Source organism: Apiospora phragmitis, assembly GCF_038363925.1.
Source record: "Apiospora phragmitis strain CBS 135458 chromosome Unknown utg000010l:1.0-9815664.0:1.0-9183399.0, whole genome shotgun sequence".
Classification (NCBI taxonomy): domain Eukaryota; kingdom Fungi; phylum Ascomycota; class Sordariomycetes; order Amphisphaeriales; family Apiosporaceae; genus Apiospora; species Apiospora phragmitis.
This window is the reverse complement of record NW_027117409.1, coordinates 8,911,262-8,930,468: the sequence shown is the minus strand read 5'-3', so window position 1 is coordinate 8,930,468 and position 19,207 is coordinate 8,911,262. Positions and strand designations below refer to the sequence as shown.

The 19,207-nt window shown below is 53.6% G+C and overlaps 10 protein-coding genes across 10 annotated transcripts; 5 read left to right on the top strand and 5 right to left on the bottom strand.

Annotated features, from left to right (window-relative positions):
• Positions 1 to 475: 475 nt before the first annotated feature.
• On the top strand, positions 476 to 2,495 carry PG994_012493 (uncharacterized protein; the record flags this gene model as incomplete). Its single annotated transcript, XM_066863902.1, has 5 exons — positions 476 to 623; positions 694 to 775; positions 1,387 to 1,831; positions 1,896 to 2,068; positions 2,138 to 2,495. The coding sequence occupies 5 exons, from the start codon at positions 476 to 478 to the stop codon at positions 2,493 to 2,495; spliced, it is 1,206 nt and encodes a 401-aa protein (XP_066713012.1).
• A 541-nt stretch (positions 2,496 to 3,036) lies between these two features.
• Positions 3,037 to 3,961, bottom strand: PG994_012492 (uncharacterized protein; the record flags this gene model as incomplete). The annotated part of the gene is made up of 3 exons (XM_066863901.1): positions 3,037 to 3,431; positions 3,534 to 3,784; positions 3,879 to 3,961. The coding sequence occupies 3 exons, from the start codon at positions 3,959 to 3,961 to the stop codon at positions 3,037 to 3,039; spliced, it is 729 nt and encodes a 242-aa protein (XP_066713011.1).
• A 2,338-nt stretch (positions 3,962 to 6,299) lies between these two features.
• On the top strand, positions 6,300 to 6,832 carry PG994_012491 (uncharacterized protein; the record flags this gene model as incomplete). The annotated part of the gene is made up of 2 exons (XM_066863900.1): positions 6,300 to 6,513; positions 6,621 to 6,832. The coding sequence occupies 2 exons, from the start codon at positions 6,300 to 6,302 to the stop codon at positions 6,830 to 6,832; spliced, it is 426 nt and encodes a 141-aa protein (XP_066713010.1).
• Positions 6,833 to 8,942: 2,110 nt separating this feature from the next.
• On the top strand, positions 8,943 to 9,571 carry PG994_012490 (uncharacterized protein; the record flags this gene model as incomplete). Its single annotated transcript, XM_066863899.1, has 2 exons — positions 8,943 to 9,162; positions 9,276 to 9,571. The coding sequence occupies 2 exons, from the start codon at positions 8,943 to 8,945 to the stop codon at positions 9,569 to 9,571; spliced, it is 516 nt and encodes a 171-aa protein (XP_066713009.1).
• A 1,025-nt stretch (positions 9,572 to 10,596) lies between these two features.
• On the top strand, positions 10,597 to 10,887 carry PG994_012489 (uncharacterized protein; the record flags this gene model as incomplete). The annotated part of the gene is made up of 2 exons (XM_066863898.1): positions 10,597 to 10,713; positions 10,777 to 10,887. 2 exons carry the CDS (start codon positions 10,597 to 10,599, stop codon positions 10,885 to 10,887), a joined length of 228 nt encoding a protein of 75 aa, XP_066713008.1.
• Positions 10,888 to 11,832: 945 nt separating this feature from the next.
• Positions 11,833 to 12,634, bottom strand: PG994_012488 (uncharacterized protein; the record flags this gene model as incomplete). Its single annotated transcript, XM_066863897.1, is given in 2 exon segments — positions 11,833 to 12,096; positions 12,116 to 12,634. The coding sequence occupies 2 exon segments, from the start codon at positions 12,632 to 12,634 to the stop codon at positions 11,833 to 11,835; spliced, it is 783 nt and encodes a 260-aa protein (XP_066713007.1).
• A 445-nt stretch (positions 12,635 to 13,079) lies between these two features.
• PG994_012487 (uncharacterized protein) lies at positions 13,080 to 13,694 on the top strand (the record flags this gene model as incomplete). The annotated part of the gene is made up of 3 exons (XM_066863896.1): positions 13,080 to 13,116; positions 13,176 to 13,282; positions 13,341 to 13,694. The coding sequence occupies 3 exons, from the start codon at positions 13,080 to 13,082 to the stop codon at positions 13,692 to 13,694; spliced, it is 498 nt and encodes a 165-aa protein (XP_066713006.1).
• Positions 13,695 to 14,138: 444 nt separating this feature from the next.
• PG994_012486 (uncharacterized protein) lies at positions 14,139 to 14,708 on the bottom strand (the record flags this gene model as incomplete). Its single annotated transcript, XM_066863895.1, has 1 exon — positions 14,139 to 14,708. The coding sequence occupies one exon, from the start codon at positions 14,706 to 14,708 to the stop codon at positions 14,139 to 14,141; it is 570 nt and encodes a 189-aa protein (XP_066713005.1).
• A 25-nt stretch (positions 14,709 to 14,733) lies between these two features.
• PG994_012485 (uncharacterized protein) lies at positions 14,734 to 15,567 on the bottom strand (the record flags this gene model as incomplete). The annotated part of the gene is made up of 1 exon (XM_066863894.1): positions 14,734 to 15,567. The coding sequence occupies one exon, from the start codon at positions 15,565 to 15,567 to the stop codon at positions 14,734 to 14,736; it is 834 nt and encodes a 277-aa protein (XP_066713004.1).
• A 452-nt stretch (positions 15,568 to 16,019) lies between these two features.
• PG994_012484 (4-coumarate--CoA ligase 2) lies at positions 16,020 to 18,214 on the bottom strand (the record flags this gene model as incomplete). Its single annotated transcript, XM_066863893.1, has 3 exons — positions 16,020 to 16,028; positions 16,224 to 16,277; positions 16,388 to 18,214. 3 exons carry the CDS (start codon positions 18,212 to 18,214, stop codon positions 16,020 to 16,022), a joined length of 1,890 nt encoding a protein of 629 aa, XP_066713003.1.
• Between the last annotated feature and the right edge of the window lie 993 nt (positions 18,215 to 19,207).

Here is a 19,207-nt window from a genome sequence, read left to right as displayed (position 1 = left end):
AAGATACAGTATCCATGGTTTCGACACTAGTCCCTATATAGTAACTCGTATATTCTATAAGCATCGCTGAGTAGTAGCTTGTATTATTCTATTAAATGCGCTATGAGTAGTCACCCATTATTGGTGGGAATTTGCCCGGTCAGTATTATGGAGCACGTGTGTGAGATTTGCTGATTCACCGATCTACGAGTGACCCGTGTTGCTGACTCACTACACTACGGTGTAGCTACACTTGCGTGTATGTCCTTACGAGGGGGGGCTAGGTTATGGAAACCGTGGAGTTTTGAGAGGCTATGCTAAGCATGTAATCAGGAAACGTACTGTGATGCAGGCAGATCTATAGAAGGTAATATAAATAGTGGTAGCAGGTTGCGTGGTGTAATTTCGTCTGGATTCTTCTCAGAAGACTTCATTCCAAAGATACATCTATCCTTGCTACTATCTCAATACTCGCTGTCGCGCATCGCATAACATCATGAAACCACAAGTCTTGGTTATCCCATTCCTGGGCCTTGCAGCAGCTGATGGTATAATTGAACTCTTTTACAACACCAACTTCGATATCGGCCAGGGCTTTCAACAGTTCATCGTTTCTGGGGACGATGCCGCACATGGGAAGTGCTGTACGTCTTGCCCTCCCACTCCATTTGCCTCTGCTACGGCCATTGATTCGTTCTCTGACCATGTCATTAGACTCTAGCGAAATCGACCCGAAACTTAATGATAACATTCACTCTGTCCTCATCACCGATGACTTGCACTGCGTGCTTTGGGCGTAAGTCTATCTTCGAGACCACCTGGAGCATCCATCCTGAACCGCGAATTGTTACTGATTTCAACTTCATCGGCCTATCTAGAGACAAAGACTGCAGCGGAGCCCATACCGGAATGATCTACGGCCCCAATCCGGATCTGGCCCATATTTGTAAGAGCGGGAGCAACTGGCAGAAGCGCGTTAGTTCCTTCAAGTGCTGTTCTGGCCGCGACAACAGCTGGTGCGCTGGCTCGCCAGCAAGTTGCAGCTGAGGAAGTGGCACTGTTGGCGGAGTGGTGACGTATCTGATAAATAGTGCGTATCTACGCTATTAGTTAGTTGTCACGGACCTGACCTGATTAGTATATTGAATTATCGCTACCTAGTATCTACCAATCCCGCAGTTCCACTTTTTGTCCACCCGCAATCGGGGCCCACTTGTGTCCGTTCCGTAGTTCCACAATTGTCCGCGCACAGTGCCATTCGTCTCTACTCATACTCACACTTACAATGCCACAGTCCCACCGTCCCCCCTCCATCTACCGTTCATATAAAGTGCTGCCTCTTTAATACTATCAACGACATTTTCGGCCTGCCAAACAGCATCGACCACTCCCCAAAGATTACAACAGAAACACACGCCCTCACCGACACTATGGCTCCAGCACATCCCCAACTCATTTTCGGCGGCTCGATCCTGGGCGAGGATTACAAGACACCGAAGAGGTCCGGGATATCCTGGTTCTAGCCCGGTCGCTCGGAACTAAGGAGATAGACACAGCTGCGCGTTACCCCGCGACAAACATGGGGCTTTCCGAGAAGCTTCTGGGTGAGTTCCAGGCTATCCCTCAGGGCTTCGCCGTCGATACCAAGATCCTGGTATTGAGCAAGGACGCCAACGGCACTCTGGAGCCGGAAAAGATCCGTACCTCGCTCGAGAACAGTCGCAAGAGCCTGCAGTTAGACAGCAGCCAGAAACTCAGCATCTTGCATTGCCATGCCCCTGACTACACCACCCCTATCCAGGATCAGGCCTCGGCCCTCAACGAGCTCCACAAACAGGGACTTTTTGACAAAGTAGGTCCTCCTCGCCACCCGCTCTCTGCAGAGTGCTTGATTTCTGATTTCCCCTTCAAAATAGCTAGGGGTGTCCAATTGGCCCCTGGATATGCTCAACAACTTCCTCGAAGTCTGCGAGCGCGAAGGCTACGTAAAGCCGACCGTATACCAAGGTAACTACAACCTTATCGCGCGCGGCCACGAGACTCTCATGCCGACTCTCCAAAAGCACGGAATCCGGTTTGACGCCTACAGGTGAGATCAATATCATCTCATTTACTTAGACATATTACTTACTCGGAAGCTAAGTTGAATCGCGGCAAGTCCTGTTGCTGGTGGCATGCTTTCTGGGAAGCTGACGGCCGGCAACATCGAGGGAACGCGGTTCGCCAAGGACAACATGATCGGCATGCTCTCCAAGATGCAATACGACAAGCCGGAGCTGCATGCGGCCGTGCGATACTTGGAGGAGTTGCTGGAGCCGGCCAAGATGACGCCGATCGAGGCGGCGCTCCGCTGGATCTGCTACCATTCCATGCTGGGGTCGGACGATAGTATTATTTTAGGTGCCAGCAAGTCCCGCTACCTCACTTCCAACGAAGAAGTCATCCAGAAAGGCCCCTTGCCCGAGGACATCGCTGTAGGCATGGGGAAGATTTGGGATATGGTATCGGGGAATTAGTGGGTGCGCGCAACATGTTTGACGAACTGCATTCGTACAGTGGTAGTTGTAATAAAGAATACGACTGTTGTTCCAGACTAACTACACAACTCATGCAAAATTAAGTCATCGACATTGTCCTGTGTTCAACCTATATGAAGTACACGTATATTGAGTAACGCGGCCTTAGTAATGGATCAAACACGACGCCTCGAAATATCGGCGGATAAATAATTGCTAATTGCATGGCGAAAGTCAATGCTTTATAGGTACTAATATATTGACTTCTTGAAAGCGAGTAGTTATGGAGCAAGTCACGTAAATTTCCGGAACTGATCGAAGTCAAATAAATTGGTCCAAGGGAAACTGCAACTCTCTTTTGCCGATTCTCATCTTCTAGGCGTGTAACTAAATATATACATGCCAATTTGCCAGATTCCTACTGCGCTTGATAACATGAAAAGTCCAGAGCCCGTCTGTTCCAACGACTAGCAATAGCACTAATTCCATTCAGGTGGTATTTGGGTGTGGACGTCCGTGTGTGCTCAGGCCAAGATATTTATCAAGGCTTTCTTCCTGCGACAACATACTCCGTGGTGGCCAGGTACGCCCCTTTTCGCGTTTCCTCCGCCAACGGGATCAGTCGCTTCAGTTCGGCCGCCATCTGCTCGTTCTGCGGCTTGCGCGCGATCAGCTCGTGCATGATGAGGCCGCACTCGTGCTGCAGGTACGCCCAGTGCGGCGGCGACGTGTGGACGTCGACGTCGACGTCCACGAGGCCGCGGTCCCGGAAGATCCCCGGAAGGTCGGGGACCCACGTGGGGTTCAGCCGACGGTCTTGGGACTGGAGCAGGCGCATCAGCGCCTCGACGCTCTCTTTTTTGTTGTCGGGCTTGGTCACTTCGCCGTGCACTGTCTGGTTGTCGGGCTCGATCCATTGGAGATGGCTGCCGGGCTCTGTGTGGGCGAGTTGCGGGAAATGGTTAGAAACGTAGTGTATGATTACGGAGAGAGAGAGTGTGTGTGTAGTTGTGGGCTTGTTTCACGAGGCCAACTCACTAAGCATATGGATCAGCTTGTCCACTGTTGCCGGAACATCGTCCTTTCGAACGACAAATACCATGAATTTGACGTTGATGATATCGAAGGCACCGAGCAGACCGTCAGGGACGGGATCATTCACATCCCACTTCTGGAATGAGATGTTGGGAGGTAATGCTTCGGGAGGTGGCGCGGCATCGAATGAGATGTCAAGACCAACGAGCTGCGTGGATTCATGGAGCCGGTCACCCGCGTCAATCAGCCACATTCTTCAGGGGAAACACGGAATGATACAGTTAGATGTTTTTGGTTTTACACGTTTTTCAGAAGCAAGCAGCTCCTGGCCGGATGCACGCGACTCACCCTGTACCCGAGCCAACGTCCGCTACTTTCAGGTTCGCTCCATGGGTGGGAATGCTGGGGTGGATGAGATGTCCAAGGTCCATGATCCATTGATGATGCATCAAATTGAGGCTTCTTCCTATTAGTATACTACTTGCTGTGTTGCTGAAGTATAGGAAAGAAAACGAGCAACGAACCGACTGTTGTCGAGGAGATCTCGCGTGAAGACGTAGTCATCGTTTGGAAGGGGCCATGAATGTTGGCGAGACAACAGAATTCAGAAAAAAAAAAGACGAGCGAGAATTCAAGAAAGCCTGTGTGAAGTTTTGGTTCGAGTGGTCAATGGCAGGAGTTTCTTGATTTTCGCTGACTGGTTCCTCGTTACATGAGCACCAGCTTCTGGCTGCTGGCAAGAAGTGACGTTGTTCCGAAGTAAGGGATGAGATCTACTCCTACTTTGTTATATTCAGGTTGCATTTGCCGTATTGGAGCAACCGACGACCAGCAACCAACAACACCAATATGCATATCCACCTTAAGTCCCCTCAGACCGGTGGGCTGGGTCTGACGTTAGAAGTGAGTGGGGGGACGGGGATTATCTTCCCGCAAGGCAAATATCAGTTGGCTGGTTTTAGTGGAGGTTCCAGGCTCTTTACAAGCCTATCACAGGCCCTGCTAGAGTGCAAGCCTTTTACGAGTCTTATCACAAGTAGCAAAATGGCCTACTTTGGATATTCTGATAGTATAAGTCGACCAAGATTCCTCTCCTCCTACAAAGGAGGGCCAGGGACGTAAAACATTCAAGCGCAGCTCTACCCTAAGGCCAAGTCCGACGGGCCGGCGCAAAATCCCTAAGCCCACGGGAGTTATCACAGGCATCTTGAAAATTGTGATCAGGTACAATGGCTCTCCTAGCAAGCAGCGAGACTGTCAGTTGTGAACTTTATCTAAGCAAAGCACGTGCTGTTCAGGAGGCCTTGTTCTGAGCCATGCGATCCATTGTGTTCACCAGTGACAATAGTGAACTACTGGACGAGGGCCTCGACTTCGTCGGAAAGGGGGAACAAAACATAGGACGAAGCCGAGGCCCCCGTGGCGAGGTACAATAGCCGAGGAAATCTAGGCCATGGTCTAAATTACGCACCAAATCACCACAGATTCGTCAGCATCACTGGCATGCAATATCATCTTTTGAAGCGACAGCGGGGAAAGAAAGATGCATGGATGGCATTTGTGAGCATTTCATAAGTGAGCTGAACTAAGGGAGAGCCCGATAGCGAGGTCTAGGCCTCTGCCCCAACGCCATCTGATTTCTGTCTGATAAGGGCGTGTTCGGGCTTTTTCTTTAGCCAGTGGCAGCGTGCTAACGCGTATCTTCTCAGCTATCCGATGGAATCACCATATCTTATCGGATCAGAGATGCGGGGACAACCAGTGCTGGTCTAGACTCTCTCTATCAACGGAAAGCTGGTTGGCTGCGCGATTGGTGCTGAGGGGCTGTCGACCACGCTCGGTCCGTCGCCCATCGTCCGACCTCCGCCCGGTTGTTCGTGTTGGCATGCTTCCAAAAAGACAAAAGTGGCGGAGAGTGGGATGGCTCGCGCTCGTCCCTCCAACGCCGCTCCTGTTGTTCTCGACCAACCGGAAGCGTTGTCTTTTATCTCGTCGACGGCCTAACACGGACGGGGACCGTCGTGACGTCGACGAGAGCGTCACCTGGAGAAGAGGGGGCTGATCAAGGACCAGATTCTGGGCCCTTCGTAGGCCAGCTGAAAAGGGCCGAGCGCCGAGTATAATCTGAGCTGGGCTGAGAAAAGATCCGAACCCAGCCTCTACTCGGGATCGGATTACCCGAACAGGTTAGCATGTGGTTATTCTCGTATATGCCACCCAACGGGAGAAGCATAAGATGAAGTTTAGATACCGCATTCGTCCCTTCGAGATTTCATCTCGGTTCATCACGTGCCCTTTGGTGATGTCCTCGAGCGAGCGTTCAATTGGTCCCTAGAATCGTCTAGACCATGGACCTCCGCACTACCTATCGTGCAGATGTAGGCACTCGCTTTCTTTTCCCCTTACGAATGCGGACCGGCGCACGGAAAGGGGTCCCACGAAGAGGAGATCGACGCGTAATGGATCACGCCGAGAACCACGCAGCCAGACGGGCTCACGGCTTCGAGACCGGGCTCCAAGCGCACCAGATTTCCAGAAGCTGCCATGTGATGAAGATCGTTGGCTCAGATGCTGGACTGGCTCAATCCTCCCAGAGACGACAGCCAGGTTGGATATTTAAGGGGCTCCGAACCCCCTTGGCGGAGTCATGTCCTTTCTTCTCTCATCATCATCGTCATCATCATCACGGCATAATATCACAATCCATCAGGCATTCTGTCATATAATACCCACTGCCAGTTCAAATATCTCAATAAAGTCACCCTCAAGATGAACAAGATCCTCATCGCCGCCCTCCTCCTGGCCGCCAACGTCGGAGCCCTCGCCGTTCCGGTGGCTGAGGGCAAGAACGAGGCTGTAGTCCAGGATGGTAATCCGCCAGCTCAACTGGACGAGAGCAATCTGGCCAATGATATTCCCATTCAAGTTGTCCAAGACGACAGCGCTATCGATGAACAAGGCAATGCGCCAGGCGTCGCCAAATGTAAGTAGTATCATACGACCCTCCCCAAGCCCTCCTATCCCTTTTTCTTACGACTGGACCATACTTAGTTGGAGTTCTGTGACTAATACATATCGCTGTTGCTATAGGGGGCCAAGGGGGCGGTCACGGAGGTGCTTATGGTGGTCATGGCGGCCACGGTGGCGGCGCTGGCGGTTACGGTGGCCACGGCGCTGGCGGTTACGGTGGCCACGGCGGCGGTGGTTACGGCGGCCACGGTGGCGGCGCTGGTAGTTATGGTGGTGGTGGTTACGGCCATGGCGGCGGCAAGGGAGTTGGCGCTGGATGTTGTCATCACTAGATCCAGTGGTTGTCCATTGATGAAAAAGCCGACTGCCAACGAGGCTTCCGAGCGCAAGCCGCGTTCCAGCAAGACCTACGTTTGAGAATAATAATTGTACTCTAGTAATTCACTCTGGGCATATTACAGATAGCTCTTGTGTGTATCGATAATGATATTTTTGAGCTTGAGATCTCTCTAAGTAACTTATTCTTAGTGCTTTTTAGCAGGTTGGATAGCACCATCAAGCAAGCCTTATCGGAGTGTGAGTAGGACCAAGAGTAGGACCAACTTGACGATGTGGACGGAGGTCGATTAATCGCGACGAACAATAAGTTAGCGATGATAGCCGGGCCGTCTAAAATGGGCGATTCATCAGAATACCTACTTAGCGACTAACTTTGGCTCAGACGCGGGACCGCCCCCCTAAGCGCGTTTCCACTGCATAGCGGGCCGGCATAAACTCCATACGCGCCAGCATGAGCTGTTGCCGGTATGTGCTCCAGGTTTGTGGCTATGCAGTACGACTGCAGAGGTGAGTTTAGTCGAGACAAGCCCATGCTGCTCAGAAACCTACTCACTGATCGTGTGCTGCGCGGGAAATTCTGCATGACACCACTAAGCCTGCGGCACAGTGCGGGGGACTTGGGGGTTACCCATGTAACCAGCCATCGTATCGCCCATCGTACTCGATTTGTTTATGCAACGCTTCAGGAAAATATCAGCATCGGGGACTTTGCCCGTGTTAGGAAAGGCCGGGGGATAGACGGCGATCCTATTGGCGCGGACGTTTAGCTCCAAGACCCCACCCCCGACCAAGTGACGGCTCGGGTGGTTACTCGGAATCACGCCACTACAGTCTAGTGAAAAAGTTATCCCTTCAAGCTTTTAACGGCCGGGGATATGACGGAATCTGCAGACGGCCGTGCAAGGGAGGACGATGGTGGAAGAGCTCTAAATATCCCCCGGAGGCTAGAATAAGGTACGCTGTTGATCAATGATTGATGGATAATTACAGGACACGCATTATAGCCAAAGGTTATCGCTAGTAGTCGGTCACTGGACGGGGTGCTCGGTTACATCCGCAACGCGATACCTGATGTGGGATGAATAACCGTAACGTACACTTCGCTGGCAGCAACGCTACGACGTGATACATCGATGGGGAAGGTATCAATTCCACTGGTGTTATGATTCTATATGCGTTCACCGAGATAAGCGAGAGGGATGCAACTGGCAGGTGTTCGCCATGCCATCAGAGACATACGCTCAACGTTTCGGCACGCGTCTGGAGAGGATATGCATCCCAGTAATTACAGAAACCTATTTCATTCTGGACCAACGGCCAAAATACGGATTCATCATCAAGCTTCTGACATTCCTACTTATATGACGTCAAAACCGTGCAGTCGGGCAGGTACCCGAAGACTTGCCTGATGGGCCGGGCCATAGCGTAGCTAGACCTTGCATTGGCTTCAACTCTAAGATCAAATCGGGATTTTCCGAGAAGACCATCAGGTGATTATCCTTCAGTCCTATATGCTACCCTTTGCGAGCTATTACGAACTCCAAATACAACGATATTCAAGAAATAGTGGCTGTGTATGTGTGTAGTATGTGTGAAGGTGTTCGTACAACCTCGATGCCTACCTTGAAGGTTCGCTCCTACCCACCGTGTGCCATTATGTGATGCCGTTGGGAAATCGTCAACATGAACGCTGAATAGTCTAGACCATGTATGTCCGCATCATCAGGCAACTCTAGCCAGACTGCTTTGTGTGTCCACGAACGAGTCCGGGCCGATCCGCGGGAGGGAATCTGGCGAAGTCGAGATCGACGCGTAATCTCTTTCTACCGAGGCCACGCAACTTGGCGGGTTCGCAAGCTAGCTAAACGCTTCATGTGAACTATCGCGGAGTGCAATGTACTCGCAGGAATTGCGAATTGGTGGGTATCATTGACCCAGCTGCCGGGTGTGCTCAAAACACAACGGAGAGAGCGAGAGAGAGAGAGCACCGAGTTGGACGGATATAAAGGGCTTGAGATCTTCACGATATCCAACTTTTTTCTTTCCTCATAGAGAGTCACACACATACCAACACATATATCAAGCACTTGAAAATTCCTCATCATGAACAAGTTCTTCCTCGCCGCTCTTCTCCTGTCCATCAACGCCCGTGCTCTTGCTGTGCCGGCCGAGGACTATGACGCCCTGATCGAGTATCGCAACGAACCCATAGCTCAGCGTGATGACAACGATGGCGGCAACATCGCCGTCCAATCTTTTGACCAGGACGACAGTGCTGTCGTCGAAGACAACGACAACTCGCCATTGCCCGGCGGCCCTGACAGTCAGTCCTTTTTCTCCGTTGTCTATTGCTAGCCTAACCCAAACGCCCTTTGCGAACTACATTCACCCCTCTCCTCCTCCTTTTCAGATTATCTGACACGTAGTACTGTTCAGATGGCAAAGGCGGCGGCAGCGGTCAAACCGGCGGTAACCATGGAGGCGGCAACCACGGCCACGACGGGGGCAAAGGCTCTGGCGGGGGTAAGGGGTCTGGCGGTGGCGGTGGCAAAGGCTCCGGCTCGGGTGGCGGCCAAGGTTCTGGCTCGGGTGGCGGCAGAGGCTCCGGCGGCGGGGGTGGCGGTGGCAAAGGCTCTGGCGGTGGTACAGGCTCAGGAGGCGGTGCCAAAGGCTCAGGCGGCGGCAAGGGGGGCGGCTACCGCAGTGGCGGTGGTGGCTATGGTCATTACTGAATGCTGTACCCGGACCGTGTTCCGATGAGGAGAAACCTGTGGGGAGAGTCATTCGCTCATATAATACAGGGAAGCACTGGTGCTTCAGATGTGGTTAGCTTTGCGGTTTCTTGATAGTCATTCACTTTAGGTAGTTCGCTCGCTTATAACTACCGTTTTCCTTTGTTATTAACTTTTTATATGAAATTAGCTGTTGCTCTTTAGTTTACTTATTAGAAGACCTGGATGGCCAAGTACAACATTGTACTAGCCTCATCATTCTTACATGTATATTGGAGGTTGATATGTCCATGTGCTATTGCATGTCACGCCCGGCATATGTTCAGCCTCGAGCTAATCCCAGCCTGCAAGATGACCACCACTCAGAAGCACCAGCTAATTACCCCAAAATCAACCTTGGTTATGTCAGGTAGAGGACACTCCCCCCTGCCCACCACTTTTCTGACAGCCTGTTTTGAAGACGCCCGGGTTTGCAGACGCAGTAAAGGTAGTTAATGACCTCTGTATGCCTTCGAGTCAGGTCTGGTCGACAGAGCCTGATCCCCTTGCGGCCTTACGGGAACAACCACACTTGTCACACCATTGACCTTTCTCAAAACTTCCAATCGGGAATTATCAGTCATCTGTTTCATAACATTTATATCATGTATATTACACCTGCGAGCAGCGTATATCATAACAGCAGCGATACTGGCGAACCCCTATTGACTATTGAGTCGTCCCCACTGGGATTGGCAAAGAGCGTGAAATATCCTTGGACTAATCCATAAATAAACCAAGCTGCTAATAACTATGTTACTTGGGTAAAGCGTCTATTAGAAAGGTTGATTAGATCGATACTTTTTATAGGCAGGTGTAGAAGGCTGGCCAGCTTTTTAAGCGACACGCAGAACCCGACTATCGATGAGGCAAGACAGAAGCAATTCATTCGTGTGTTTCGTGCTTCATCTGGAAGCTCTCCTATTCTGCAAGGGGCCCAAACAGAATCCCAGGCTCGCGCAGATGGGCGCAATCTTCTCCTCTTCATGGCGGGCTACCCGTCAGCGCAACAAATCGCGGAGATCGGAGCAGTGTACAGGGTCGATCCCGATTTCTTTGATGCACACTTGAGTTTTATGTTCGATGACATTGCGAACCTCAGCGTACATCCATCATACTACACGTTGCCATCAAGCAAACAACATATTTTGCAACTATCAATCCAGTCGGTCGGCAGTTTCATGAAAGGGTCCGGTCAACTCAACTGGCAGAGCCGGCGGCAGCAGTTCACGGAAGAGATGGGCAGCTACGTCCACAGCTTGCGCATGGGAAGATGATGGCGTGTTTCCGATTCCATCGTGTGTCGGATAGAGGTCCACGATATGCATCGTTTCAGCCTCGAGCACGTTTGTGACAATTTAGATTTCTAGCTCGTCGGATGAGAACAGACCCTGGACTGGTGAGGAGTGAACATGTTAAGTCTTCAGTGGAACATGCTAACAGTAGATTTGCAAGCCGCCATTTGGTCAGATGCAGCGGCAGACCTGGAAAATGGTGTGCAAGGTCCATGGACTTCTGTTATGAATAATATTCATTTCAGGCCAGTTACGCTTCATCCTTGTAGCCTATCTCAGCCTACTGGAGACAGTCCGGCAGATGATTCGAATCACCCCGGGGAAGAAGTTCAGCAGAGTGGTTCGTTGCTGGGATCCGCGTATGAGCAGCTTTTCCATTCCGCGGACGTGCCAGCTCACCCACTTGATTCACTGATGATTATTTTACGGTATTTCCGTGCGGCAGAATCACATTACCGGGATATGGTTGCTACCGTGCTTGAGGACGTCATCCCGGACTCGCATATCGTGCCCATAGCTCGGAAACGAGAGTTAATCCCGGAAATTCGCAGAGTCATCTTGCATTCCAACAGAATGCTTTGTCGACGACGGGCTCGTATCACAGACATACTTGTTGCCTCTCCTCCCGAACCAGAGCAGGGATCCATAGTCAGCGACCGCGGCTACGCACGCTACACAGAGCTGACGTAGGGTCCAAAGCTTGAGGTCTTTCCTTTGATTGACGATAAGCTGTATTCCTTGGAAGGCAAGCCATTTCTCGACGTAAGAAGTGCTTTACACAGGCAGCGGGGATATTAATACCAAGGCTAGTTGGGTATATAAACAAGACAAGTGTCGGTACCATAGCTGTGTATTTGTATTGTTCTATATATGTTTGCCTGGCCCCTTTTTATCATTCGACAACCAGATAATGGTGGGATCAGTAGATTAAGCTGCGCCACCATCGAGAGTGATGACCTTGCCATTGACCCATTCACCTTCCTTGCTGGCGAGAAAGCCGACGACATAGGCAATGTCTTGTGGGAATCCATTACGGTGCAGTGGGGAAGCATGAGCGGCCATGGCCTGGCGCTCCTCGGCGGTGTATTTTTCGCCATTGGGGATGTAGTGGTGCGACACGTCGTGGAACATGTCGGTGACCGTACCGCCGGGCGCGACGGCGTTGACCGTGATTTTCTTGTCGCCACAGTCCTTAGAGAAAGATACGGACGAAGGAGTCGATGGCTCCCTTGGAGCCCGAGTAGAGCGAGTGGCAGGGCACGCTGAAGTCCTTGGCCGTGTTGGACGAGGTCATGACGATACGGCCGCCCTCGCCCGTCATATGGCGGTAGGCCTCGCGGGCCACGAAGAACTGCCCCCGCGTGTTCAGGCTGAAGACGCGGTCGAACTCCTCCTCGGTCACGTCCTTGAGGTGGCCGAAGCTGACCACACCCGAGTTGCTCACGGCGATGTCCAGCCGCCCGAAGTGCGCAACGGCCTCGTCGAACAGACGGACCACCTGCGACACGTCGCGCACGTCGGCCCGGATGGCGATGGCATCGGTTCCGAAGGACTTGATTTCGGCCACCACCTTCTCGGCGTGCGACGCCGCATTGGCGTAGTTGACCACGACCTTGGCGCCCAGGCGCCCAAGATGGGTCGCGACGGCGGCACCAATGCCGCGGCCTGAGCCGGTCACCACAGCGACCTTACCATCGAGACGGCCGGGGTTATAGGGCGTGACGGTCATGGTGGCAGTGAAATCAAACGTGCGCCGGAAGATTTAAGAGATGTCAACAATGTCTAATGATGTGATGGCGGGAATGGGTAGCGTACACTGGTCAATCGCAAGATACGACATGCGTGATGCATCCTTTTTTATCTAAGCATGGAATCACTTGTTCTGGCTCTGGTTGATCTCAAATCCAATCCCGACGAGACCCGCAAACCCCCTTCGGTCCGGGCTTCAAACCCTGCTACTGCTTGTTTCGGGAATCCACCCTGGGACCCCGTGCATCGGGATTCGGTGTAATGCGTGGGGTTCGGTGTACTGGCCTGGTGACAGAAATAGTATCATGGCCTGGATAACACGGTTTAATAAGCCAACACCCTGAATTGCACACGCAACAATTACGCCAAGGTGGAATCTCGTCTCTGCAATCTTGTCTCGCCGATCCCAAATTCGAATCAGCACCATGACGATTCACACGGACAAAGTACCGGCCTACGAAGGTTTGTTGACTTTGTTCGTTCAATCTTACATTAATCCAGGAAAGGGACACTGATGCCAGCCAATACAGATGCCGCAGGCTGTCAAGCTGCTGTTTTTGAATGGGCCGAGAGCTTCGACAGCAAAGATTGGGACCGTCTCGCCAAGACCATCGCCCCATCTCTCCGAGTAGGCTATACCCTGTATGCAGATGCAGGAAGTATGAGAGCTGACCTGCTTAAATCAGGTCGACTATCGTTCCGTCATGGGGCAATTGTGGGATTCTATGTCCGCCGCCGACTTCGTGTTGCTCGCGTCGGGCCCTGGTTTCCTCGGCAACGCGCGCATCAAGACGCAGCACTTCATCGGCGCGGGGCGGCTGGTCCAGACGGCCGACGATGAAGTCACAGGTTACCACCAGATGCGCGTGGCACACCAGAGATACAAGGACGACGACCTGGGCGAGGTCCTCTACAAGGGCCATGCACACGGAAAGGCCACGATTCAGTATCGAAAGGTCGACGGCATATGGAAATTTGCTGGCCTGTCGCCAGATATCCGATGGGGCGAGCATGATGTTGATAAGATCTTCCACGATTAGACAGTACCTTTGGAGTTAACGAGAGGAAATGAGAGAATGCATGCGGTATACGGAGACGAACTCCTCGGTCAAACTGTAGGGGACACCGTCATGGTCCACGCCGGAGCCGGGCGAGAGGAATTCATCATGATCAAGCCACCCTACTGCTCCTGAAGTGAACCTGCGTCTTTTTGGCCAGCATATGCTCAATGAGATCCAGTGAGAGTTATGTGCAGCGGGCCTCCTCCAACTGGCAGCTGGTCTGTCAGCTGGTCGTAATATCTCTTAACATATCCGCACTTCAAGGTGCTGTTCCTCCATATATTTAGGATCAGAAGCACGGCATTAGCGCTGATTCTGAGGGATACTGCATGGCGAATGAAAGTTGCCGTTGTCTATTGCTATTTCTTCGAAATTTTATTAGTGATAAGTCGAATAAACGGTTCAAAGTTCATTTGGTAGTAACTAGTTCGCATGGCCATTGGCATGACCATTGACATCAATACCCTTCTCCAATGGTTGCAAGTCCGGCCGTCCCCAAGGTTGCTCGAAGCCAGTGAAGAAGATCCACTTCAAGTCGACGTCAATGCCGGTGGTCGTGTCCTGACACATGCGCGCCAGCCGCAGCCACATGTCCCCTTTTATCGGGAAGTCCTCGTCCTCGGCAAACCCGCGGCATACCTCCTCGCCGTTCTTCAGGGCGCGGATGAACTTGGCCGCGTGGCCGTCGTCGTGCTCCTGGTTGACGGCGCGGAACAGGTCAGCCCACCCCATGCCATCGCTGGAGGGGCTCGCGTAGGCCGTGATGTTGGCGGCGTGCAACGGCGCACAGCCCGAGACGGCGTACCAGGCCAGATCCAGCCGTGCCTTCCACTCGACCGCGCGCACTCTGTCCGCGAGCGGAATCCAGTCCTGCCGGGCCAGCACGGTGAAGAAGAGGCTGCTCGTCACGTTATGCATGTAGAAGAAGTCGATTTTGCGGGGCCGCCCCTCACGCTGCGCCGCGCCCGCGAAGAATGCGCAGACCGCGATCATCTCGGCGGTGCGGCGTTGCAGCTCCTCATCGAGTTCCTCCTCGCCCCGGGCCGAGGTGGATGCGGAACTGCGACGCGATGGTGGACATGGGCTCGAGGGCGCGGCCGACGATGCCATTGCGCATCTTGGCCCCAAAGTCCGACCACTGGGGCGCGCTGCGGACGGCATCGCTGTCGCGGACCTCGCCCAGCAGCGCCATCATGGACTTGAAGGGCCGCTTCTTGCCGCTGCCGGCGCGCGGCGGGTACGCCGAGGCGGCCTCGGCCTCGGCACTGCGGAACAGCTTGCCAATGTGGCTGTCGTCATGGGCGGCGGCCTGGGCTAGCGCCTCGGCTACGAGTGCGGGCTGCACGAACTCGAGCCCTAGCCCGAGATGGATGATTGGGTGGTAGGCCCCCTCGTACATGCGCGCCAACATCTCGTCGGCCACCGGCGTGCGCGCGAAGACATACCGGAGCACGGCGGCGCGCATACCGTCGCGCGCTATCTGACGCTTGAAGAATTCTAGGAAGGTGTGGTACTGCGTGATCTCGCCAATGTGGGCGTGCAGGACCTCCTCCGGGTTGGCCGATAGCTTCTCTAGAAGGTCCTCGTCTATGGACGGGATGGGCCGCTGGATCGGCGTACCGTCATCGTAACGAGCTTGGAGCTCTTGGGGACTGGCGCCCAGGGCGAGAACGGTGAGTAGGCTATGGACAATGTGGTTATGGCCTCCGACATCGCGGAAGAACATGTGATACTCTTCGTGGTTTTTCTGTAAGAGTCTGTTGCATTCTTCGATTGATTCGCTCGATATTTCGGCCGCCGTTCGCACCATGCCCAAGTGGGCGGGATCAAGCTGAATGGGAGAGGTAGGCATGGTGTAATGAATCAAATTAGCAAAATCTATTGTGTCTTAATCCAGTTCTTGGACTTTGAAGTTGAGTCTACTACTGCACACGTTGTGCGGGGGTAGCTATTGTCATTAATAACCAGGTTGCACGAAATTCTCCCGTGTATCGGGTTTCCCATCGGCCAGGATCGGGTTTCATGAGTTCCGTACGTCGGACACCGATCCAGTACTGGACCAGTCGCTCTATATGAGATGTCCGAGATGTCCGAGATGTCCGTAGATGGCACGATGTTGCTTAGAGGTTGCAGGAACCAAGCTGAACCTATTCGCCACTCCAGGACAACAAGAGTGCAGGTAAAGAAAATCTGTATAGTAGGATGAACTTTTTTCCCAGGAGCAGAGCGTACGAAAGACCCTTGGCACTAGCAGTAAATTTCGAAAAAGCCACGTCTATGACCGTTATTGACTAAATATATCTTCTACGCGCCCTGCACACACTTCAGGTGTGACTTCACAGCCAACTGAATTTCCGATCTAATTACTTTGTGCGTTGAATTCAGGGGGAACTCAACGAGTTGAAGCTGCTTTAATGATGCCACACCCGCAACCGCGTAGCTTTTTCCAAATGCCTCAAGTATACGCTCCCTAATCTGCGCAGACGACTTTCCATTATAAGAACTTACGACAACAAAAGGCTCTGCGCCGAGAACATGGTGCTGAGCGGGCACCACCACTGTCTGCAGAAGATAGAAGTTCGCACATGGTTAGCTGATATGTCCCCTCTTATGATTGGCCATGAGGAAGAAATGAAGACGTGAAGAGGAAATAGAGAAATCTCCTGACATACTTGAGCACCTGTATAAGCCTCCACCAAGCTCTCTATCGCAGCGGGAGCGACCAGCACCCCGGCGCGCCGGATCATGTCTTTTGTCCGGCCGAGAACGAACACCAGACCGTCGCTATCAATCATTGCAACATCGCCGGTTTTGAACCACCTCCTGCCATCTGAATCTGCGTAGAAAGACTCGTCGGCCCGGCCGGCCCAGTAGTGGCCGATGATACTGGGACACGAGATGTGCATCGCGCCGGGTTGGCCCCGCTCTAGCACGCGCGACCCGTCGGCGTCGCAAATGCGTATCCTGGCCCCCGGCGCCACCGCGCCCGCCGGGCAGATCTCACCACCGAAGTAGCGGACGCCGGAGAGCGAGCCCGACGGTGAAGCCATCCACGGCCACACAAAGGCGCCCGGGCCCTCGGTCATGCCGTGGTTGACGCAGACGCGCGCCTGGGGAAACAGGGCCGCGGCGCGTTCCAGCAGGCCCCGCGTCACCGTGTCCCCGCCGACCTGGACGGTGCGCACGCAGCCGACGGGCACCTGGGGCCGCGCCGCGCGCGCCGCCGCCATCTCGTGCACCATGGGCGGCGTGAGCACCAGGAATGCCGCCCGCCCGCGCTCGATGGCGTCGAGCGCCGCCCCCGCGTCGAACGCCTGCCCCGTCAGTATGACCGCCCCGCCCGCGCTCCACGTCTGCAGCGTCTGCGCCGGCGCGATGCCGCGCGAGTTGTGCGGCTGCATCAGCGCCCGGCCCGCCGCCGGTTCGAGCAGCAGCCACGCCTGCGAGCGCAGCGCGTGCGCCATGCCGCCCACGCTCTGCGGGCACCCCTTGGGCTCGCCCGACGTCCCCGACGTGAACATGACCGAGTGGATGCGCCCCGGCCGGTCTCGCCGGGCCGCTGTCACCAGCGCGGTGTCCAGCGCGGCCTCCGCCGTGACATATTCATAGTCATTGCCACGGTCGCCGCGGCCTGTGGCGGCTGCCGGCTGATGGAGACCGCGGCGGCGACGGGCGCCTTGCTCCACGACGGCGCGTAGCGTCTTCCACCCGCCGACGCCAACGCCTTCGGGACCGCCGCTGAGGCATAAGTACACCGGGCGCGGGAGCTGGAGCTCGGCAGCGGCGACTTCAAAGGCGCCCCCTTGCCGCACGTCCTGCGCCACGAGGACCTGGGGTTTCAGGCTGCGCAGCGTTTGCTTGAGCCTAGTGAAGCCGGCGATTCCCAGCTGGCTCGGGTCGAGGGAGACGTAGGTGATGCGCAGGAGGACGCAGGCCCAAAGCAAGATGGCGTACTCCCCACCGTTAGGTATTGCCATGAACAGCGTGGTTTCCGAGTGCACACCCGCTTCGAGGAGGCCAGCCGCTAGCTTGAGCGCTGTGTCGTGCAGCTGTGTGTAGGTCAAAGTGAGGAACGGGCTAGGAGCTTGCAGTGATGTTATTGCTGTCCTTTCATGGTGGAGGTGTGACCCAAGGCTATAACGCGGCTGGTCCCAAAGCGCCGTGGTCTGCTGCGGAGGCTCTGCAGCGCCGTTTGACATGATTCCGTCGCCTGACTCCAAGGTTGCTGACTGAGAGACCAAGCCATCAAGATGGTCCGGAGGCTGGAACATGCAGATGACGGCCAGTCCGTCCGGCTTCCCTTGAAGCCCTTGTTCGATGCATTCAAACACGGACTTCTGCTCATAAACTCCCCCATCCACCTCGGCCAAGTCTTCAGTCATGGCATGAACGCGCCACTTCTTCTGTTTGGTGAGCGAAAGAAGACATCGAACCAGACCCTTGATGGAAGGTGACACTAAGAATGCCAAAAGGGCCGCCAAGACCAGAGCTGATAACATGACGGCAACAACTTGCATCAAACTTAGAGGACGTGATGATGATGATGATGATGATGAGAACTATCATGACTATCAAAGAAGCTCTCAGCCTCCCTTTTCCCCACCAATGTGCTTTTCAAGGATGCAGATGCATGTGCAACCTTTTCGAATAAGAATGAGTCTACCCGGGAACGCATATGGGGACTGAGGTAGTCAGCTTCGGGGTTCTTAGGGGAAGGAAGCCCGAACTGTAGATGCCTCGTGGTCCATAGCGGGCGCTGATGACGGAGAACGGAAAACGGACGATTCGGTATTTACCGACTGTTCAATTAACCGAGGCGGTGGCCATGATAGCCTTGGGTACTACTACCCCTCGTGAAGCGGCTGGCGCGAGACTCCTTCGGAAGGAATGGTTAAAACTCAGAAGCATGGCGATTGCATACTAGGCATGTTGGTACCAGTACTTCTGCATGCTGACAGCTCCTTACTGCAACTGCTCACCGCAAGGCAGGATTAAAACTAGGATCTCCAATCAAATCATTGCTTCAAGCTGTTCGCATCCGGTGTTTTCATGTTTGCCAAGTTTCCGCAGAAGTCAGGCGGATTGCAACAGTCAGCCTACAAGTGCTGATATATGATGGGGTTTCGTCCGCTGCAATGCAAGAAGGGGACGATACGATTGGTTGACAATGCAGTAGTGCTGACGTAAGCCGTTAAGGGAAAGTAGCTCGCCGCCGCCGCTGTTATTGTTGCTGTTACGTGACATCGGAGATTGCATCTTGGCGCCAAGAGAAGTCTGGTCGCCAAGATGGCGATATGGCTTTTTTTTTTTTACCAAGCGTCGCAAGCATTGCCAAGACATGTGCATCTTGCTTAACTTCATGTCGGGCAGTGAACGGCCCTGTAGTCATCAGTAGCAAAACTGATCTAGAGTCAATTATAAGTCGATAGTTATGACGTGCATACTTACTTAACACTAGCTTCACTTCGAGTATATCGAACGATAATCATGGC